The sequence below is a fragment of the Hesperophylax consimilis genome, chromosome 13, assembly GCF_061612785.1.
Source record: "Hesperophylax consimilis isolate HC1 chromosome 13, BYU_Hcon_1.0, whole genome shotgun sequence".
Taxonomy (NCBI): Eukaryota; Metazoa; Arthropoda; class Insecta; order Trichoptera; family Limnephilidae; genus Hesperophylax; species Hesperophylax consimilis.
The window spans coordinates 21,780,961-21,798,248 of NC_142848.1; the positions used below are offsets into that span (position 1 = coordinate 21,780,961).

Here is a 17,288-nt window from a genome sequence, read left to right on the forward strand (position 1 = left end):
TGGACTATATGTAGTTACCTGTAATAATAAGTATTTATATTATTTCAGCAACCAATTTCACAGTGAGCGGCTTGAACAATGTGTCTGAATTCACCATATCGGCAACACTAACAGGCGGGAACGGCAATTGCGCATGGCAACACACGCAGATCTTCCGACAATCCACTTCGTCTCTCGATTATCCTTTCCAAATTAAAGTTACTTTCAAACTGGACCAGAGAAAATAAGTCTGTATTTTTTTTACCTATGTATAGATAACTTAATGTTTGTTGAAGGGAAGAAATGATTCGTACAAGCACCATTTAAAGCAATAATTTATTACAATGCGTTACCGCACACAACAGCCGGTGGAACTGTGGCATTTCCAGTTTGGAGAATGTTGTGAGCATGGATAATAGAAACAAGGGGGAGATGGGCCATGAATCATTATTATTATTATGAAACCGTGCGCAAAAAGTATTACCATCAGCATTCACTCATATTACTACAAATCACATTCGCACACAGCGGCGTATTCTACCAACACACTAAATGCATAACTTGTTATTTGGTCATAGCTCAGCGATAGTCTCGTATCCATGTCGTAAAATGAATCCTTTGTTTCTATTATCTGTGATTGTGGGACCGAATGAGGTGGGGGAGGGGAAGAAGAAATCAAGAAGTACCTGGCTACTCAAATCTGGTCAGTAAACCTAGCAAGCCATTTCAAACAACGCTTTGATTGTTGTTGTGATATTATGAATATCTTCCTCTCTCGTTCGCTCGCACGAGGTGCAAACACAATATTTTAAATATATTTTAATTTATTTATATTTTGAGAATATGTAAAGCCATAACTATAATACATTTGTATTTATCCTTGCTGGGTTTTGAACCATTAAGATGTGTTCATTACAATTGGTGAAAAGAATTAGGTAAGTAAAGTGTTATAAGATATCTCCAAATAATTTGCATCCATAATCAATTTACAAGGTGGGCTATAAGCAATATACAGTGTAACTCTCTTATATTATGTGGGCTGAAGGCCCTTGTTTCAGTAAATTTTAGCCCTTAAGAGACCAAAAAAACAAAACTTCTTCTCCCGACTTCTAATTCCCTTCAATTCCTTTCTACTATTGCCAACATAACTATTGATGGAAATTAGGTTTGGACGGTGTTATAATTGTAGTTTTGTATATTTGCTCAATTCATTATTAGTGTATGTATTCGCTCCAATCATTCATAATAAATCAAAATATATATATTTTTAGTTATTGCAATATTATTATATCCATTATTATTTATGTGAATAAGTTTTTATTATCGTTGTTTGAAATTGTTTTAATGCTGTGGAATTCCAACCTAAAAGGTTAAATTATGTAAATTATTGAGTTATTTAATTTTTAATAAGTGTTTACAGCATTAATAATAGAAACAATGGAATGTGCCATGAACCGCTTTTAGTAATAAACCGCACGCACAAAAGTGTCGCCAACATTGTTCACCCATACTACTTTAAATCGCATCTAAGCACAGTGACACCCTGTCTTTGTTTCTAGCTAAACACCGAGAGCAGTTCTGCGCAGTTTGGTCTTAGCTCGACAACATGTCCGTACGCTTTCATGCAATATCTTTCTTTGTTTCTATTATCTATGCTATACAGAATAGTTTTAATTATTGAATCCTTTAAGAAAAAAAAACTAAAAGTTTTAAACCCCAAATGAACTTGCCTAATGTTATTATCATTTGGATGACGAAAGTTTTTTAATCAATTTGTTTAGAAATGGTTCTTAAGTCACTCTCTTTTATGAGGGTATTACATACACAGTTGGCAATGTTTTTAAATCATTTTAATCAATATTTGCTTGTACTTTTCATTTTACTTTTTAAGAATCAGGTGTAGACAGTAATTTTCCACTTATTTTGTAATTCAAGCAGTGGCGGCCAAAAAAAAAGTTATTATAATACCTTTGTACCTTCTATGTTTATTTTAACCTGTTTTTAATATGTAAATAAATATTCCAGTTAAGTTTATTTAAGAATTGGATTAAAGAAAAAAAGTTAAATACATAATACAAATGGTGACCGGATAACTCATCAAAACGACAATTCCACACACCTATAAAAAGTGTTATAAAGTTATGAAAAGTGATAAAACAAAAACTAGGTTAGATGGGTTACATATGTAACTATTTAACCTAGTTTTTGTTTCATCACTTTTAATAACTTTATAACACTTTTTATAGGTGTGTTGAATTGTCATTTTGAGGAGTTATCTTGGAACCAATACAAATATGTGGGTAGATTAAGATTTTTGTACATAATATTAGTATTTAAAGTAACATTTTAGTGAGAAATTGTCACAGTTTAATTTTTGTGTATTTGGATAGGTTGTACTTGTAAATGAGGTGGGCTGTTTAAAACACGACTATTTGGATAGGTACTTGTTTATATGTGATGGGCTGTTTAAAACATGAGTATTTGAATAGGTACCTGTTTACATGAGGTGGGCTGTTTAAAACACGACTGGTGCTATAAACAATTTCTTATTGCAAAATCTTACAAATAAACTTTTATCCCCCACTTTTGTTTTTTTTTTATTTATTTTACCTTCTGTTCTTTGCAAAAGCTTCAACTACCTGGTGCCTGTCAGTCTGCCTGTGGAACAAGTTTCAATGAGATATTAGTACGAAGTAGCGCCTCTAATTGTAGCTCTATGAACACTTGTCAGTTAGGTATTAAAAATATGTACCTTCTTAATTATAAACCACATGTACATTTTATGTAACATATTTTTTTTTAATTTCAAATAAGGAATTATATAATTTGTCCAAAGAAACGTCACTATCTCAATGACAATTATTTTTTCAAACTTTCTTCAGGCAGGTGTACCATAATGATGAGATGTCTAGATAAAGTTTTAAGAGATGAAAAAGCGGGTTACGCATTATTTTATTATCTGTGAAGTTAGTGGGAAGGGAAAGTTGATGAGGAAGAGAAAGGTAGGGAAGTACTTGGCTGTTCAGATCTGGTCAGCAAACAAGGTTAAAGCCATTTAAATTCTGAATGGTGGTGTTGTGAAAAAACACAAATTAATCAAATAAAATTTAGTTGTGCACGTTGAGATTTGAACCTGCGACCTCTGGATTACTAGTCGAGGGCCTTACCCCGCCACCACGGAAGCCATAACTTTTTTTGTCTGTTTACGGTTTTAATATTTTATATTCAAATAAAAAGTATTCAAGATCAACATTATAAAAAAGAAGTGTGAAAATTTTATTCTATAAAAATTATTGTGTACATTTCTTCTGATCAATAACAAAGAACAATGATTGTGTATTCTTATTTTTGTATTTATGTATAACTTTTCATAGATGTGTTAGCTCTTGAATTGTAGATTCCCCTGGCTATCCAGCATCAGTGAGCGTAGTCTCCGATTTCTTAAAGGCGTTTTAGCAAGCACAATACTTTCACGTAGGTGGTTCACGAGTTCTGAAAAGAGGAATACTTTTAGTATCAAATAACTACGCTACACATTTACATAAAATACACACATGTTTATATAAAATCTTATCAAAATGTTAAACCATTATCATTGGTGTTTGGAAGTGGTGTGCAGTCCATAGTGACTAAAAAGCTGAGAAGATTAATTGAATTGAAAAAAGATTTTTTTTTAAACTGCGACAAATCTCTGATAAATTTTTTTCAATAAATTTGTGCAAATGTATTTAATTATTTGTTCCTTTTTTATCTTTTTACAACATATCGTTACCGTGGAGCAAAAAACTAATTAAAAATTTTCGATTTGTCCTTAATTTAAGTACTTAATTTTGAACCCCGCATCTGTACGAAATGTTGATAGATAACTGCTGTGAAAAATACCTAAATTTATTTATTTCATGGGTACAGCACAGAATCAGATTTTTTATTTTCCAAAAGTCATCAAATCTCTCAGATATTCATTGCATACGAACCACTTTGCATTCAAATGTATTATTTGACCTTTATACGAGGGGGCGTAATAAAGTTCGCAGAATGGGAAAGGTAGGTGATTAGTGGGGGTGTCGCTGAATTAGGTACTAATTGAGCAACTCATTATTAGTATAAATACCGGGTTTTATCGTAATTAGGTCATTAGTCTTTGAGCTATCGTCGACCAAACAAGTCAAGGGGAGAATTGTAAATATGGAGAAAATCGAGTTCCGCGCTGTAATAAAATTCCTTACCCAGCAAGGAAAATCAGTTCAGATCATACTGGAAGAGATGTCATCCGTTTACGGGGACTCTTGTCCAAGTAAAACTATGGTTTACAAGTGGCATACCCTCTTTAAACAAGGCAGGAAGTCATACATAAGTTAATTGAAAGATCCGAAAAATGTATTAGGGTAGCTAGTGAATATATTGTAAAGGAAAAATATATTTGGATTTTTATTTCCGCTCCTTACCCCACATTCCGCGAACTTAAAAACATTCCCTCGTATTATATAATAACAGTTATTCGCGCATTATATTACCAAACAACTTTTTAACATATCGAGTAAATAAAGTAACTAATTACATTTAGTTATCGTACGCCCTCGCTTATTTTTATTTTACAAAAAACACTCCTTCCTAAAAACAATAACACTAAATTCATTTAGTGACTTTACGCATTCAATGTCAACAGTCTACTTTAAATGCGAAAAAACCGAAAACACAAAAAACAACTAAAATAAAAACAAATAATACTTTAAACTCTAATGAAACTGGTATTGCCAAAAATCACTGAATGTATTTTTTTCAAATACTAAGGACAGGCTGTTTCACAGAATTTGAACAATTCATCAAATTTCTAAGTCGATTTTCAAGTTCTGTGTTTATTTCAGTTTTGTGAAGTGACTGGCCAGTAATGATATAATAAAAGATTATTAATTTAACCTTCACAGAACTTGAAAATCAAATTCTGTGAAAGAATAAGACAAAGAATAAAGACAATATAAAGATCTGATTGTGCCATTATTATATTCTATGACTCAACTCTTCAGGCTAATTTGTTCGTTTGTTTAACAACTCATATGGTCTGTGTCTCCCTTATCTTCATAGTTAGAATATGAACTAAACAGTGTTAACCTGTGGACGGTCAATGGGTCTCCGGAGAACATGCGAGCAATCTAATATTATCCTTGTTAAAATAATTTGCTATGCGATTTTACCTTATTGCTTCGAAAAATGCAGTAGCATTTGGGCTAATAATACTTTAAGTTACTCTTTTGATTTTTATGAATGGCGCCACTCTGAAGGCTGAAAAAATATTTATGCTCTGTCCTTCAACAAGTTAAAAAGACAAAACACCTAGCTTTATATTCAAATATAGTACTCTTTTGATTTTTATGAATGGCGCCACTCTGAAGGCTGAAAAAATATTTATGCTCTGTCCTTCAACAAGTTAAAAAGACAAAACACCTAGCTTTATATTCAAATATAGTACTCTTTTGATTTTTATGAATGGCGCCACTCTGAAGGCTGAAAAAATATTTATGCTCTGTCCTTCAACAAGTTAAAAAGACAAAACACCTAGCTTTATATTCAAATATAGTACTCTTTTGATTTTTATGAATGGCGCCACTCTGAAGGCTGAAAAAATATTTATGCTCTGTCCTTCAACAAGTTAAAAAGACAAAACACCTAGCTTTATATTCAAATATAGTACTCTTTTGATTTTTATGAATGGCGCCACTCTGAAGGCTGAAAAAATATTTATGCTCTGTCCTTCAACAAGTTAAAAAGACAAAACACCTAGCTTTATATTCAAATATAGAAGTTAACCACAGAATAATTAAAAATGTACATACACCTTTATCAAACCAAAGATTCGGACTGCTGCAATTTGAGAAAAAATTATAAAATTTTGAGAATTTTTTTATATGAAACTAGGTGTTGCTCGACTTTTCTCTACCTTCTATAAATATAATAAGCATGTATTATATATACAAATCTTCCGGAAGAAATTCTCTAAATGATAGTTAAAACCCTGTCAAAATCCATTGCGTAGTTTAGAAGAACTAAGCGCACCAACAGACAGACATTGAAAGCGACATTGTTTTATACTATTTAGAGATGACAAAGTGAGGTGAGCCATTTTTAAAATTTTTCTTATGTTTTCATTCCAGATTTAATATTTTAAAAATTATGTGTTTATTTTTAATAATAAAATGAATTTCATCACCTTTCAAAAACAGTTTTTAATTTTCGGAGACATTTAGAAATACCCATTTATTTGGATTTTATTGAGAAACAGAAATACACACAAATTCTCCGACACTCCGATAGCTTCTTTAAGAAATATAACAGTCAATATGTCAGAGGCTTGAAGGGTTAACAACCATTGAATAAAACCATAATTATAAAAAAAAACTTATTGTCACCCTAAAATAGACATAAAAAATTGCAACCACAAAATACCCATCATTGAGATAATGCCTCCAATTTGTTTGTTAGTGACTTTTCATTCCACGGCGACGATAATAAAAATTGACATTGGGACATAAATTTCATAAGGTTTTGAACAAAAATGAGGTGGAAAAATAATCCATGTGCATTGTCCAATAAAGCCCCAGGCATATAGCAACAGAACTTTATGTACCATAACATAATTTTATCAAATGAACAATAATTAATTATTGGTGTTGGTGCCGATATTAACTTACCGTTGAATCGTCCAAATAAGTCACTTCTACCATACTGCTTTGCAAATCTGTAAAATATCCTCCACAGGAACAAAGATGTGTAATTTGGGAAGTGAGATGCCACCTCTTTCCAGTCTGCTTTTTCCCAGGAAGAATAACTCTTTGCCTGTAAACTAAACCATTTACTTTTATTAGATATTTATGTTACTTTTAGAACTATTCTGGTTAATCTACATATTTGGTATTTTACATAAATTAATAAGAAATAAGAATTTTTCACGTTGCTTTTTTTAAGTTCAAAATTTTCACCATTAAATCGCTTCATTTGGTAAGCACGAAGCATCTAGTAAAATAAATCTGTCCTACAACCAGGATATAATTATTTTTCACACATAGTTGTAAATTTAAAATATGGAAACAATAATTATGTATTTGCAAAATTCGCAATCGTAATTGTATGAAGATTGACTAAATTTTGATCGACGAGTGAGCGGTCAACCGCTTGCGATTGACTGGTTGGGAACCCTTCGTTTAAGGGATAAATAAGTCACAATACTTCACTCTGTATTCATTAAAGCACAATAATTGGCACTCATTAGTATTTGTGTTATTTAGGCAGTCTGATGAGAAGAAAGGAAAGAATTAAATTTAATTAGCTACATATTTTTTGTACATTTAAAAAAATATTTTGTTAGAAAACGGTAATTAACCCTTTGAACGTGATCATATCAACAGTTGACACGTCAAAAAATCAGCATTAATACTTTTTTTACCGAGTCCCAACTGCTCCCAACCATCTGGAGCCAGTAAGACTATGGCATCCCCAAACGGGGTATGTTGTGAGGCTGAAGGTAGAGGGGAGGGGAACAGGTAAGTGGGGAAGTACTTGACCGTGTCAACCCTTAATACGACCACTGGTTACCAATAACATTTCGCATGGGGTAATAAAAAATCTGAGTTGTACTTTAAGTAGGCAAGTATGTATTATAATAAGTAGGTTCACTTCACAAACTTACACTTCCAAGAGCTTGAATCTCAGCGCAGTCAAGTAAATCGGTTCAGTGACAAAAATTTGTACATATAGTTTACTAAGCCATTGTACTTTCACTTGAAGAGATGTCAAATTCATTTCTTTTCCAAGTTTTCGCCAAATTTCTATACTGATTGGGGCTTTCAACACTTCCAGGTTCAGGCTCTCTGGCGGCCTATCTTGCTGCTCATTAACCAAACGCAGTAGTATTTTAATGTATGTTTCACACAGTTCTAGAGTCCATTTGACCTTCTCTTCACTGGAGTTGGATTGTTCTGAAAAAGGAAAATTACAATTTTTCTCGAGTTGCTGAGCCAACTCACTTATTTTTTGTGTTGTGTTATTTTTTAGAAATAATAAAATTTATTATTTATAATAACAAGAAACTTCAATTAAAAAATATATGTTATTAGGGGGGCAACACATAGTCAGTACCGTACAGTGTGACATTTTTATAAAGTGTCCCGGAGTGGCCCAAAAAACGGAAGCATGAAAGTGATAAAATAGAAAGATGGAAAAATGTTGACGAATGAGGAAAAAATAAAAGAGAGATGGATGAAGTATTTCGAGGAAGTCTTCGAAAGTGACCTGAGTGACAGTGTTTCCAGCGGCGAATCAGATATGAATGATGATGGAGTAAATGTTACTGAAATTAGAATGGATGAGATAAAAAGATAGATTTAATCTACGAAGAATGATAAGGCTGTCGGTTTTGACAATATTGCTGCTGAATATTTTAAAGCCGTATAATTCTCACATGGTTGTGCAATCTTTTTAACCAATGTTTAAAGGAGGGTTACACGCCATTAGATTGGAGAAGGGCTGTGATCATGCCATTATACAAAGGTAAAGGGTCACGTATGGAATGTGGGAATCATACAGCTATTAGTCTGCTAAGTTCAGTCGGCAAGCTGTATGGTAGAATTTTGATTGAAAGGGTAAGAAAGGAAACAAAAGATAAAATATGGGATGTGTAAGGTGCTTTTATGAGTGGAAGGGGGTGCATGGACCAGATCTTCTCATTGCGTATGCTCACTGAGAAGTTTCTGGCAAAAAACCAGAAAATTTTTTGTGCCTATGTAGATCTACAAAAAACATACGACCAAGTCGACAGGAAAAAGCTATGGAAGGTGTTGTCCAAGTATGGAGTGAATACGAATCTGACTCAGGCAATTGCGTCTCTGTATGAGGGAAGCATTGCATGTGTTAGGGTGAACGGTGGTTTTACGGGGTGGTTTGATATCACAATAGGTGTTAAACAAGGCTGCGTAATGTCACCGTGGTTATTCAATCTATACATGGATAATTGTATGCAAGAATTTAAAGAGGTGGGATTGGGTGCGAATCTGAAAGTATGTTGCCTGTTGTATGCTGATGATGCGGTGCTGATTGCTAATAGTATGGATGATCTACAGTCGCTCATATCTAGGATGAACGAAGTATGTATGAAGAATAAGTTAATGATGAATGTAAGTGGGTCTAAAGTAATGGTGTTTGAAAGAGAGAGTACGAAATCAGTGTGCAATATAGTTGTGAATGAGGAATACTTGGAGCAGGTGGATGAGTTTGTGTATTTAGGAAATATGTTTACGAGAGATGGGAAGGCTGACAGAGATATAGAAAGAAGGTTAAATGCAGGTAACTCCATTAATGGAGGACTGAATGCAGTTGGCGCTAACAAAAAATTGTCCAAAGAATCAAAGTTAGCAGTCCACAATGGTGTGTTAGTACCTTCCCTGATATATGGAAGTGAGGCATGTAACTGGCAAAGAAAGTAGATTGTATGCTGTTGAAATGAGATCCCTGATGCGTATGTGTGTAAAACCATGTATGATCGTGTGAGGAATGTGGAGATCCGCAAAGAGTGCAAGGCGGATGTAAGCGTAATGAGTAAGATTAAGAAAGGGACACTTAGATGGTTTAAGCATGTAGAGCGAATGAGCAAAGAAAGGAGTGTAAGGAGGATATATGATGCAAATGCGAATGGTAGCAGAAGTCGGGGACGCCCGAGGAAGACATGGCACGATCCAGTGAATCAGATATTAGAGTTGGGCCATGTCAAGAGTCAGAATAATAGAATAATAGATCTTTTCTCAAAATTCTCAAAAATGAGGTTTTTTAGAAATTATATCGTTTTTTCCATATAAAAATTCATACGTACTAAAAATCTGTAGTGTAAGTTCGAACTTACCCAGATAACTCACAAATAATTACCAAAGTTGCTTCTAAAAATCTTGAAAAATCGATTTATTTAATGGTTCATATTTTATAATTTTAAACAAAATACTTCTGATCAGTGTTAGATATTATATGCCTTTCTGATTTTGAAAAAAAATATTTATTTTTATTTTTATTTGAATAATAATGTTATTGAATATACTCAAGAAAAAAATAAAATGGAGTTCTAGAAATGAAACTTGATATAAATAAAAAGAGAAAAATTCATTTTGGTTGGGTATTTTGACCTCAAATTCTCTTGAAACTTTGCAATTTCCAAAAAAGTTATATTATTTTTGCTGAAATTTATATCATGTACTGAGTTACCTCCCAAAGATACTGCAGTTTTCCCCCAAACACCTTGAATAAATATTGTACTTATAGTATACATAATATAGCGGCGTTGATGATGAATTCTTCAACAAAATATTATTTACTGACCTTTTCGTTTAAGGTCCGTCATATATCGCCAAATAGATGGAGGGTCCCTTCCCAAAACACTTCCCAAGAAATGCTGCGACAAATCTTTGTACTGTTCTTCTGTCCGGTATGCTTCCACTATTAGCTTTTCTTCTTCTGAAAACCTGTAAAATCCATTAATCTTTCATAAAATACTTACCCTATCTGCAAACTAAATTGAAAATTTAAAAAAATTAATTAGGTTTACTCGATAGACGTCCAAATTGATTTGGAGGCAAACCACATGACCATATTTTTGGCACCAGGAGGATTTGAGAATGGTTTGAATAAACTATTACACATTTGTATCATAGTTTATTCAAAGCAGGTTGATAAATTATAACTCATTTGTAAAAGTGTCTAACAAAATATTAAATATTGGAAACAAGCCCGAACTTTTGTTTACCTGATTTGGAATATGTAGTAAAGTTTTTTAAACAGCCTGCAATTTACCGCAGGACTAGTAATTTGTAAGTAGATTTTATTTGAGGGCAGAATGGTGATATTACAATGCGAGTTGCCTGAATACTGTTAGATTCATTTATTAAATCACCGAAAGTGGGATGGTCACGCCGCACAAGTTGATTTGTGCCCCTTTCCCCTCATTGGCTCGTCTATGGTTTTGCTCCAACGGTAGATAATAGAAACAAAGGGGGTGAGCTACGAGCAAAATGTACGGACTATCAAAGCGGTGGAGCCAATGGAATTTAGGTAGAAACAAAAGTGGGGTGCTGCTGTGCATAGATGCAACCTGCAATAGTACGAGCGAACGATGTTGGCGACACTTTTTTGCACGCAGTTTCAGACTAATAATGGTTCATGGTCCATCTCCTTAAGTAGATTATCTATGGCTCCAACAATGTTGCGGGTTCGATTACATTACGTCCACACCCAATTCGTCATTTATTATAAATGAATAAGAAATTAAAACATTTAAATTGTATTTATGATAGGGAAGCAGAGGTGCATTTTAGATTTTTTGGTCGATTTATATGTAGCTTAAATGTAAATCGTTGATTTTGCAAAACTTTTACTTGGACTTGGTCACTAGTGTGAAAGGTCATTTTATCAACTACAACAATCTATATTCTAATGCCGAATCCAGGTATTAGTAATGCAACGTGCAATGCTACAAAGGTTGAAATAAATTACCATAGTGTGTCGCAGCGCACACGAACCACAAGAACGCTACGAGCATTGTGCTACGTGTGCGCTGCGATATGTGAGCGAAGAACACAAAAGGGATCGTAGTGTGCGCGGTGTATGTAAATGCTTGAAAATGTCGCAGTGTGTGTGAGTGTTCGTTTCATGCACTCAATGAGTTCACCTATGATGCAAAAGTTTCAACCCTTGTTGCATTGCATGTTGTGTTGCTAATATCTGAACCCGGCATGACAGTAATAGATAGATTGTATTAACAGAAGATCTAACCTGCCCTTAGTCTTTGCTCCGAGACGGTGTAAGAAGTGATGGTAGACTTGTACGAGGGTTCGATCTGATAAGTCCCGCGCCAGGAACAGAATAGCTTTCTTGCGTGCCATTCTGAGGGTGACATTGTTCTTTTTGTTACGCCACCGAGCAAACACTTCTGGACAGTCAGGAAGATTGTACCTCTGAAATGAAATCATAGATTACAGAAAATATAAAACAAAGGAGATGGTCCATGAACCATTATTAGCATAAAACCGAACACACCAAGGTATCGCCAACATCGTTCACCCATGCTACCGAAAATTTCATCTAGTTTGATATTTCGTATAGTTTAGTTATAGCTCAGCGACAGTCTGCACACTTCTTTGCCATATCTCTCTTTTCCTATAATCTATGTTTAGAATTTGAGTTGGAAGATGGAGCATTCGATTCCCGTGCATTGCAAAAATATATCTGGTGAACTTTACTGAAGGGACTGGACTGCTGTAAAAAGAATAAAACATGGCAGACAGCGCAATAAGTGTATGGCCAGCTTGTCATGGGAGCTACGCATACCGGTCTACCAGACTCCGGTCTGAAAAATAAACTAGGCTAGGTTTTAGACACTTACAACACAGAGTCGTCTCCAATTCCTCCTTATGATCTTCTCCTCATCAGGACTGAACCGTCCTCGGGCCCAGGGCACCCCGGATTTCACAATCTCCTGGCGGACTTCTTCACTCGGATGCCGGGTGACATCGGGAGTCATTGTATGAAGCGTCGGAATTTCCCAGGTCATGACAATGTTCGATTGGGATAGAAGCTATAAAAAAAACACATTATTGTTGAGCATGCAATACTGCAAATATGATAATTTTTCCAAAAGCTAGTCCAATATCTTTAAATCACAGAACGCTGAATATTCGGTTCGGCTAGCAAGTGCATATGCGCCACAAGAGGGAATAATACTAAATATAATATTTACCTCAAAAAAGTAATCATCTTGTGTATCTGAGTTTTCCAGAGACAATTCATCTAGTTCTTCCTCGGCTATCTTAAGCTCTCTATGACTATCAGTATCAGAAAACTCTAACATCTCACATTGAGAGTCACTGTCACTTATACCATCTAAAGGCAGCGTTTTGAGTGGGATAACTTCTTCAGTATTTTCACTGGTAATGGGTGAAAATTTCTTCTTGAGTTTTTTTTTCTTTTCCGGTTCATCATTATTTGTCTCCTGTTTAATAAGAATATTTTCTGATAGTGGATACAAAACTGTAGGCTCAATTATAAGAGAATCTCTTATTTTTTTCTTTGATCCTTTAACAGGAACTAGCTGTAAGTTTTTACTGATAGTTTTGGCAAATTTATGTTTTATTTTCTTTGGCGGGCACTGCTCCAATTCATTATCGGTATTATTTTCTTCTTTTATAGGAATGTTTTTAGATATCCTTAGATGTTTACTTTTAGTTTCGTTAGTGTTTTGTGGATCTGGTATAATTTTAATCTTTTTATGTTTGTTTTTCTTTGGCAGTCTGTTTTCTATTTCTTGTTTTTCAGATTGAGTGAGTTTCTCTTCTTTTATATGTTTATCTTCAACCTTAGATGATGTTGCAACGGAAACTCGACTAATAGTTTCTTCCGAAGTAGTATTGCTTTGTACATCCTCTTCAGATCCTTGTTCGTCGGAGCTACTCTCAAATTTAGGAAAACTTTTTCTTTTAATTTTTACCTTTTGTTCTTGCTTAATATGGCACATTTTATTGGATTGTACATCGGCTAATTTCAAATCAGTTTTAATTTTAGAATGAATATCTGAATTTTCCCCATAATTTTTTAGCGGTGATAGTTTTGTTTTAATTACCTGTTTTTTATTGACACGTTCATCTGAACTACTATCAGAATCAGATATGTCATTGTGATGCATGTAATTTTTGCGCGTTTTGTGTTTCTTTTCCATCGGACCAACCATTTTCAATATTTACTAATAAAAAATCGAGATACCAGTTTTGTGAAAAAAATCATAAAATGTCACTTTATACTCCATTGGTAAATGAAATTAAGTAGCTTTCTTCACGAACATTTTAACGTATTGATTGTTAAACATACCGGTAAATATCTGATTATACTAATCACTTATCACAGTAAAAAAGTTAGTTAATATATTTTAGGTTATATTGACAGATTGACATGTTAATGATTTAAAACCTGCCCTCAGCCCAGCGTTGCCAGGTCCAGATTGCAATATTTCCCTAGATTGAGAGTCGAAATTTCCCTAGATTTCCCTAGGTTGTGGCAACATTTCCAATTAACAATTCCCAGTGGCAACACTGACACAACAAATTTGACATTGACATTTCAAATGATAATTATAAAATACTCATCATTTCAAATGATGATTATAGAATACATAACATTTACATGATATTTACAAAGATCAGGTAATTATGGACTATTCCGACACACAAAATACCTACTATTTAACATGAATTTATTCATTATCCCATTCACATATTCATTATTTTTTAATTCAATTTAATCGAAGTATTGTTTTCGATAAGTGTGAGGGAATAGGCAATATTTACGAAAATAATGTGCATGGAGTAAATTGTTAAGGTCAAATAATAGCAAGACATAACATAACGATGCCTTAATCTGAAATTTTGTGTTTTACCGGGTAAGTAGAAGATTACAACGCCAATAATAATTGGTTAAATAACATATTTCAATGATAATAATATTTGGATAATAAAATTTGTAAGGCGCTGTTTTTGTGAAAAAACACCTCCAAACATTGCAGATTAAGGCATCGATGGGCTGTATTCATTGATATTAACTTCTGTGATTATGACTTCTAGTCATTCGCCGAAGATTTTAATTTAGATTATAGCAAGGAACAAGAAGATTTGGAATAATGAATTATTTGTATAGCGCCGTTTCAGTGAAATATTACCTCAAGGGCGCAAAAGGACAAAGTCGTAATCTGAAACTTTTAAGAAGTCCCCGGTTTTAATAGTTTTAGGTACATAAATATAATTTTGAGTTGTAAGTGTTAAAAATAACATTGCTTCATTTATGTACATCAATATTATTTAAGATTCCTGGAAATCCCAAAAATAAAAAAATGAAAATACATTTATATTCACTGGCAATCCCAATAATATTGTCACGTAAAAAATTTTTTTTGCCAAAAAGTACGAAATTTCCCTAGATTTGTGCTGATTTCGTGAAAATTTCCCTTTTCCCTAGATTTTTTTTTCTCCCCTAGATCTAGGGAAATTTCCCTAGACCTGGCAACGCTGCCTCAGCCTCAGATGTTATACCCGACCATAAATAACCAATCACTACCCGATATACCACTCACTCTGAGCCAATGAGATCCGAGCTTTTAGCCATAACATTTAGGTTTGTCAGGATTTTGAATTTGAAAGGGAGAAAAGGAGTTTTCGGGAAAAAATAAGAAATCTGCGGGATTTTGAGGATGAGGATTTTGTGTAATTGTGCAATTTTGTTCAGTGACTGATCTGTTAGCGATGAGTTAAAGGCTGATGTGAAGAAACGTAGTTTTTCTGGAATGGTTTGGGCTTATGAAATATTATATGTTTGTAAAGGGATTTACAATGTTTTCAATTAGCTAACTGGCTATGGCCCAGTATATCAGTAATTTTTAGTAATGGTGTCACTAGGCTTATCTCGCCAAAGCTCCTACGAGACAGCAACTTGACGGATGTAAATCAATCACATAGCTTATATAAAATGGGCCCGTATACTAATTGCATTTGAATCTTGGCTTGAGAGCTATTTAGGTCTGTCAAGTTGTTCTCTGTTAGGACTCATGGCAAGATAAATAAGCCTGGTTAAACCATTACCAAAAAATACCGACATACCGGCTCTATCTTTACTGAGCGTCGTTCTTTTCTTCCTTAGCTCTTTTTACATTTAATTTTGTGCACATTTATTATAATTAAAGTATAAATATTACACAATCAAATGTTGTGTGGTATGTTTTAATTATCATTAAATAGTATCGTTTTGCCAAAATATTAGGGAATAAAACATTATTTATAACGGAAAAAATGTCTCCTCCCCCGTTCGTCGAAGTTATTTTTAGCGCCTGTTTTAACCCCTATGTTGCATTTTTGCCTATTTTCAAGTGTCGAATTTTTCAGAACTGGGGACTTTTTATGAAATCTGGAGTTTTGTCGAAAAGGCTGGGGAGAATTATTTTTTCGGCATATCATCATTGATTACGCCTGATTACGCCTCAGGATGTTTCAATTTTAGTTGATCAACCATGATCAACTCTCTGTCCATAAATATTCCACCATCTCTCTCTGTCGAACGCGAACGACACTGATGACACTAATTGAAAGCATAGATTCAGACGTTTCAATTTTTGTTTGTCAACTCGACACTTGAAAGCATATTAATAAGTCTGAACTTCTTTAACAAAGCTAATCAAGTTTTTAAAAGTTGATCAACTAAAATGGAAACGTCTGTGCCCGTTAATGAAAAAATTCTATAATGAATAATGGACATATTTATGATCAGGTCGGATGATATTATGATGTTCAGATTTGTCGATCTATAACAAAGCCATCCCTAAGACAGAAGCAAGATTTATACAATAACGGAAATGCCCATGCCTGTGGCACTGCACTAAATATTATTATTTTAGAAATTGGTGTTGCGGGATTGACTCTGGTAGACATAAGAAGAAGAAAACAATCAGAAACATGTGCAAGAAGGAATTAGGATTAGTAATGAAATAAAAAAGAGTGGAGGGAAAAAAAATATCTCCCGTTGCCTAGATATATCAATGTTATTTGTAATTTTGTTTTGCCGGAATAGCTGCACGCACAACGCACCTAATTCAATTCTGCTTGGAACCCATTTTCTAACCCAAAAAACGACGTGTTTTATGCTTTTCAATAATATGTTCACTCTGCAAAATGTCAGAAATTATAGAGACACGCGCACCAATAATCTCAGTTGACGCCATCTTGATTTACAATACCGGTTCGATTTAAATTGAAATGTGTGAAAGCAATCTTGTTCAGATTTTGTTGTTCAATAAAAGTTGATCAACTAAAACTAAAACGACTGAACGAATCAATAGAGATGCTCAAATAATGTAAAGACAGATAATGAGAAACTCTTTTTAAACTTTTTTTTGTTGTGTTTCAAATAATTTAGTTATTATTTATTAATTAAGGCTGCGAGAGCTTTTCATGTAGAAAGCACAACTTCAACGCGATAGAAATTTTTGAAACATAAGAATGAAATGATAAAAATAAAATTACTGTATAGAAAAATACATACCTACAAGAAATAAAAATACTAGAAATGAAAATCAAAAAACAGAGTGACCAGATTGGTTTTCAAAGGGTGTAAGAATAGTGTTGGAATACATATTTTAAATGATCCTCAAAATTCATCAAGATTTCTTCTAAACATGCTAATAATAAATAATATTTTTTTCATTTCTTCTAATAATAAATACTTATGATATATTTTTTCTTTATTAC

General features: G+C 33.6%; 1 protein-coding gene across 1 annotated transcript; it reads right to left on the reverse strand.

Moving 5' to 3' along the window:
* Positions 1-3,358: 3,358 nt before the first annotated feature.
* LOC149418596 (uncharacterized) lies at positions 3,359-13,982 on the reverse strand. Its single transcript, XM_089639127.1, has 7 exons — positions 12,746-13,982; positions 12,392-12,583; positions 11,782-11,963; positions 10,333-10,475; positions 7,661-7,949; positions 6,666-6,817; positions 3,359-3,471 (listed from the first exon to the last, which is right to left on the reverse strand). Exons 1-7 carry the CDS (start codon positions 13,730-13,732, stop codon positions 3,359-3,361), a joined length of 2,058 nt encoding a protein of 685 aa, XP_089495253.1. The 5' UTR covers positions 13,733-13,982.
* Between the last annotated feature and the right edge of the window lie 3,306 nt (positions 13,983-17,288).

Bases quoted from the DNA above. Each gene is read 5' to 3' on its own strand.
- LOC149418596 (XM_089639127.1), bottom strand. From the start codon at position 13,732: ATGGTTGGTCCGATGGAAAAGAAACACAAAACGCGCAAAAATTACATG. The intron at 7,950-10,332 runs GTCAGTAAATAA...TTCCTTTTTCAG, and splicing joins GACGGACCTTAAACGAAAAG to AACAATCCAACTCCAGTGAA. The intron at 6,818-7,660 runs GTAAGTTTGTGA...TAAATGGTTTAG, and splicing joins AGATTCAAGCTCTTGGAAGT to TTTACAGGCAAAGAGTTATT.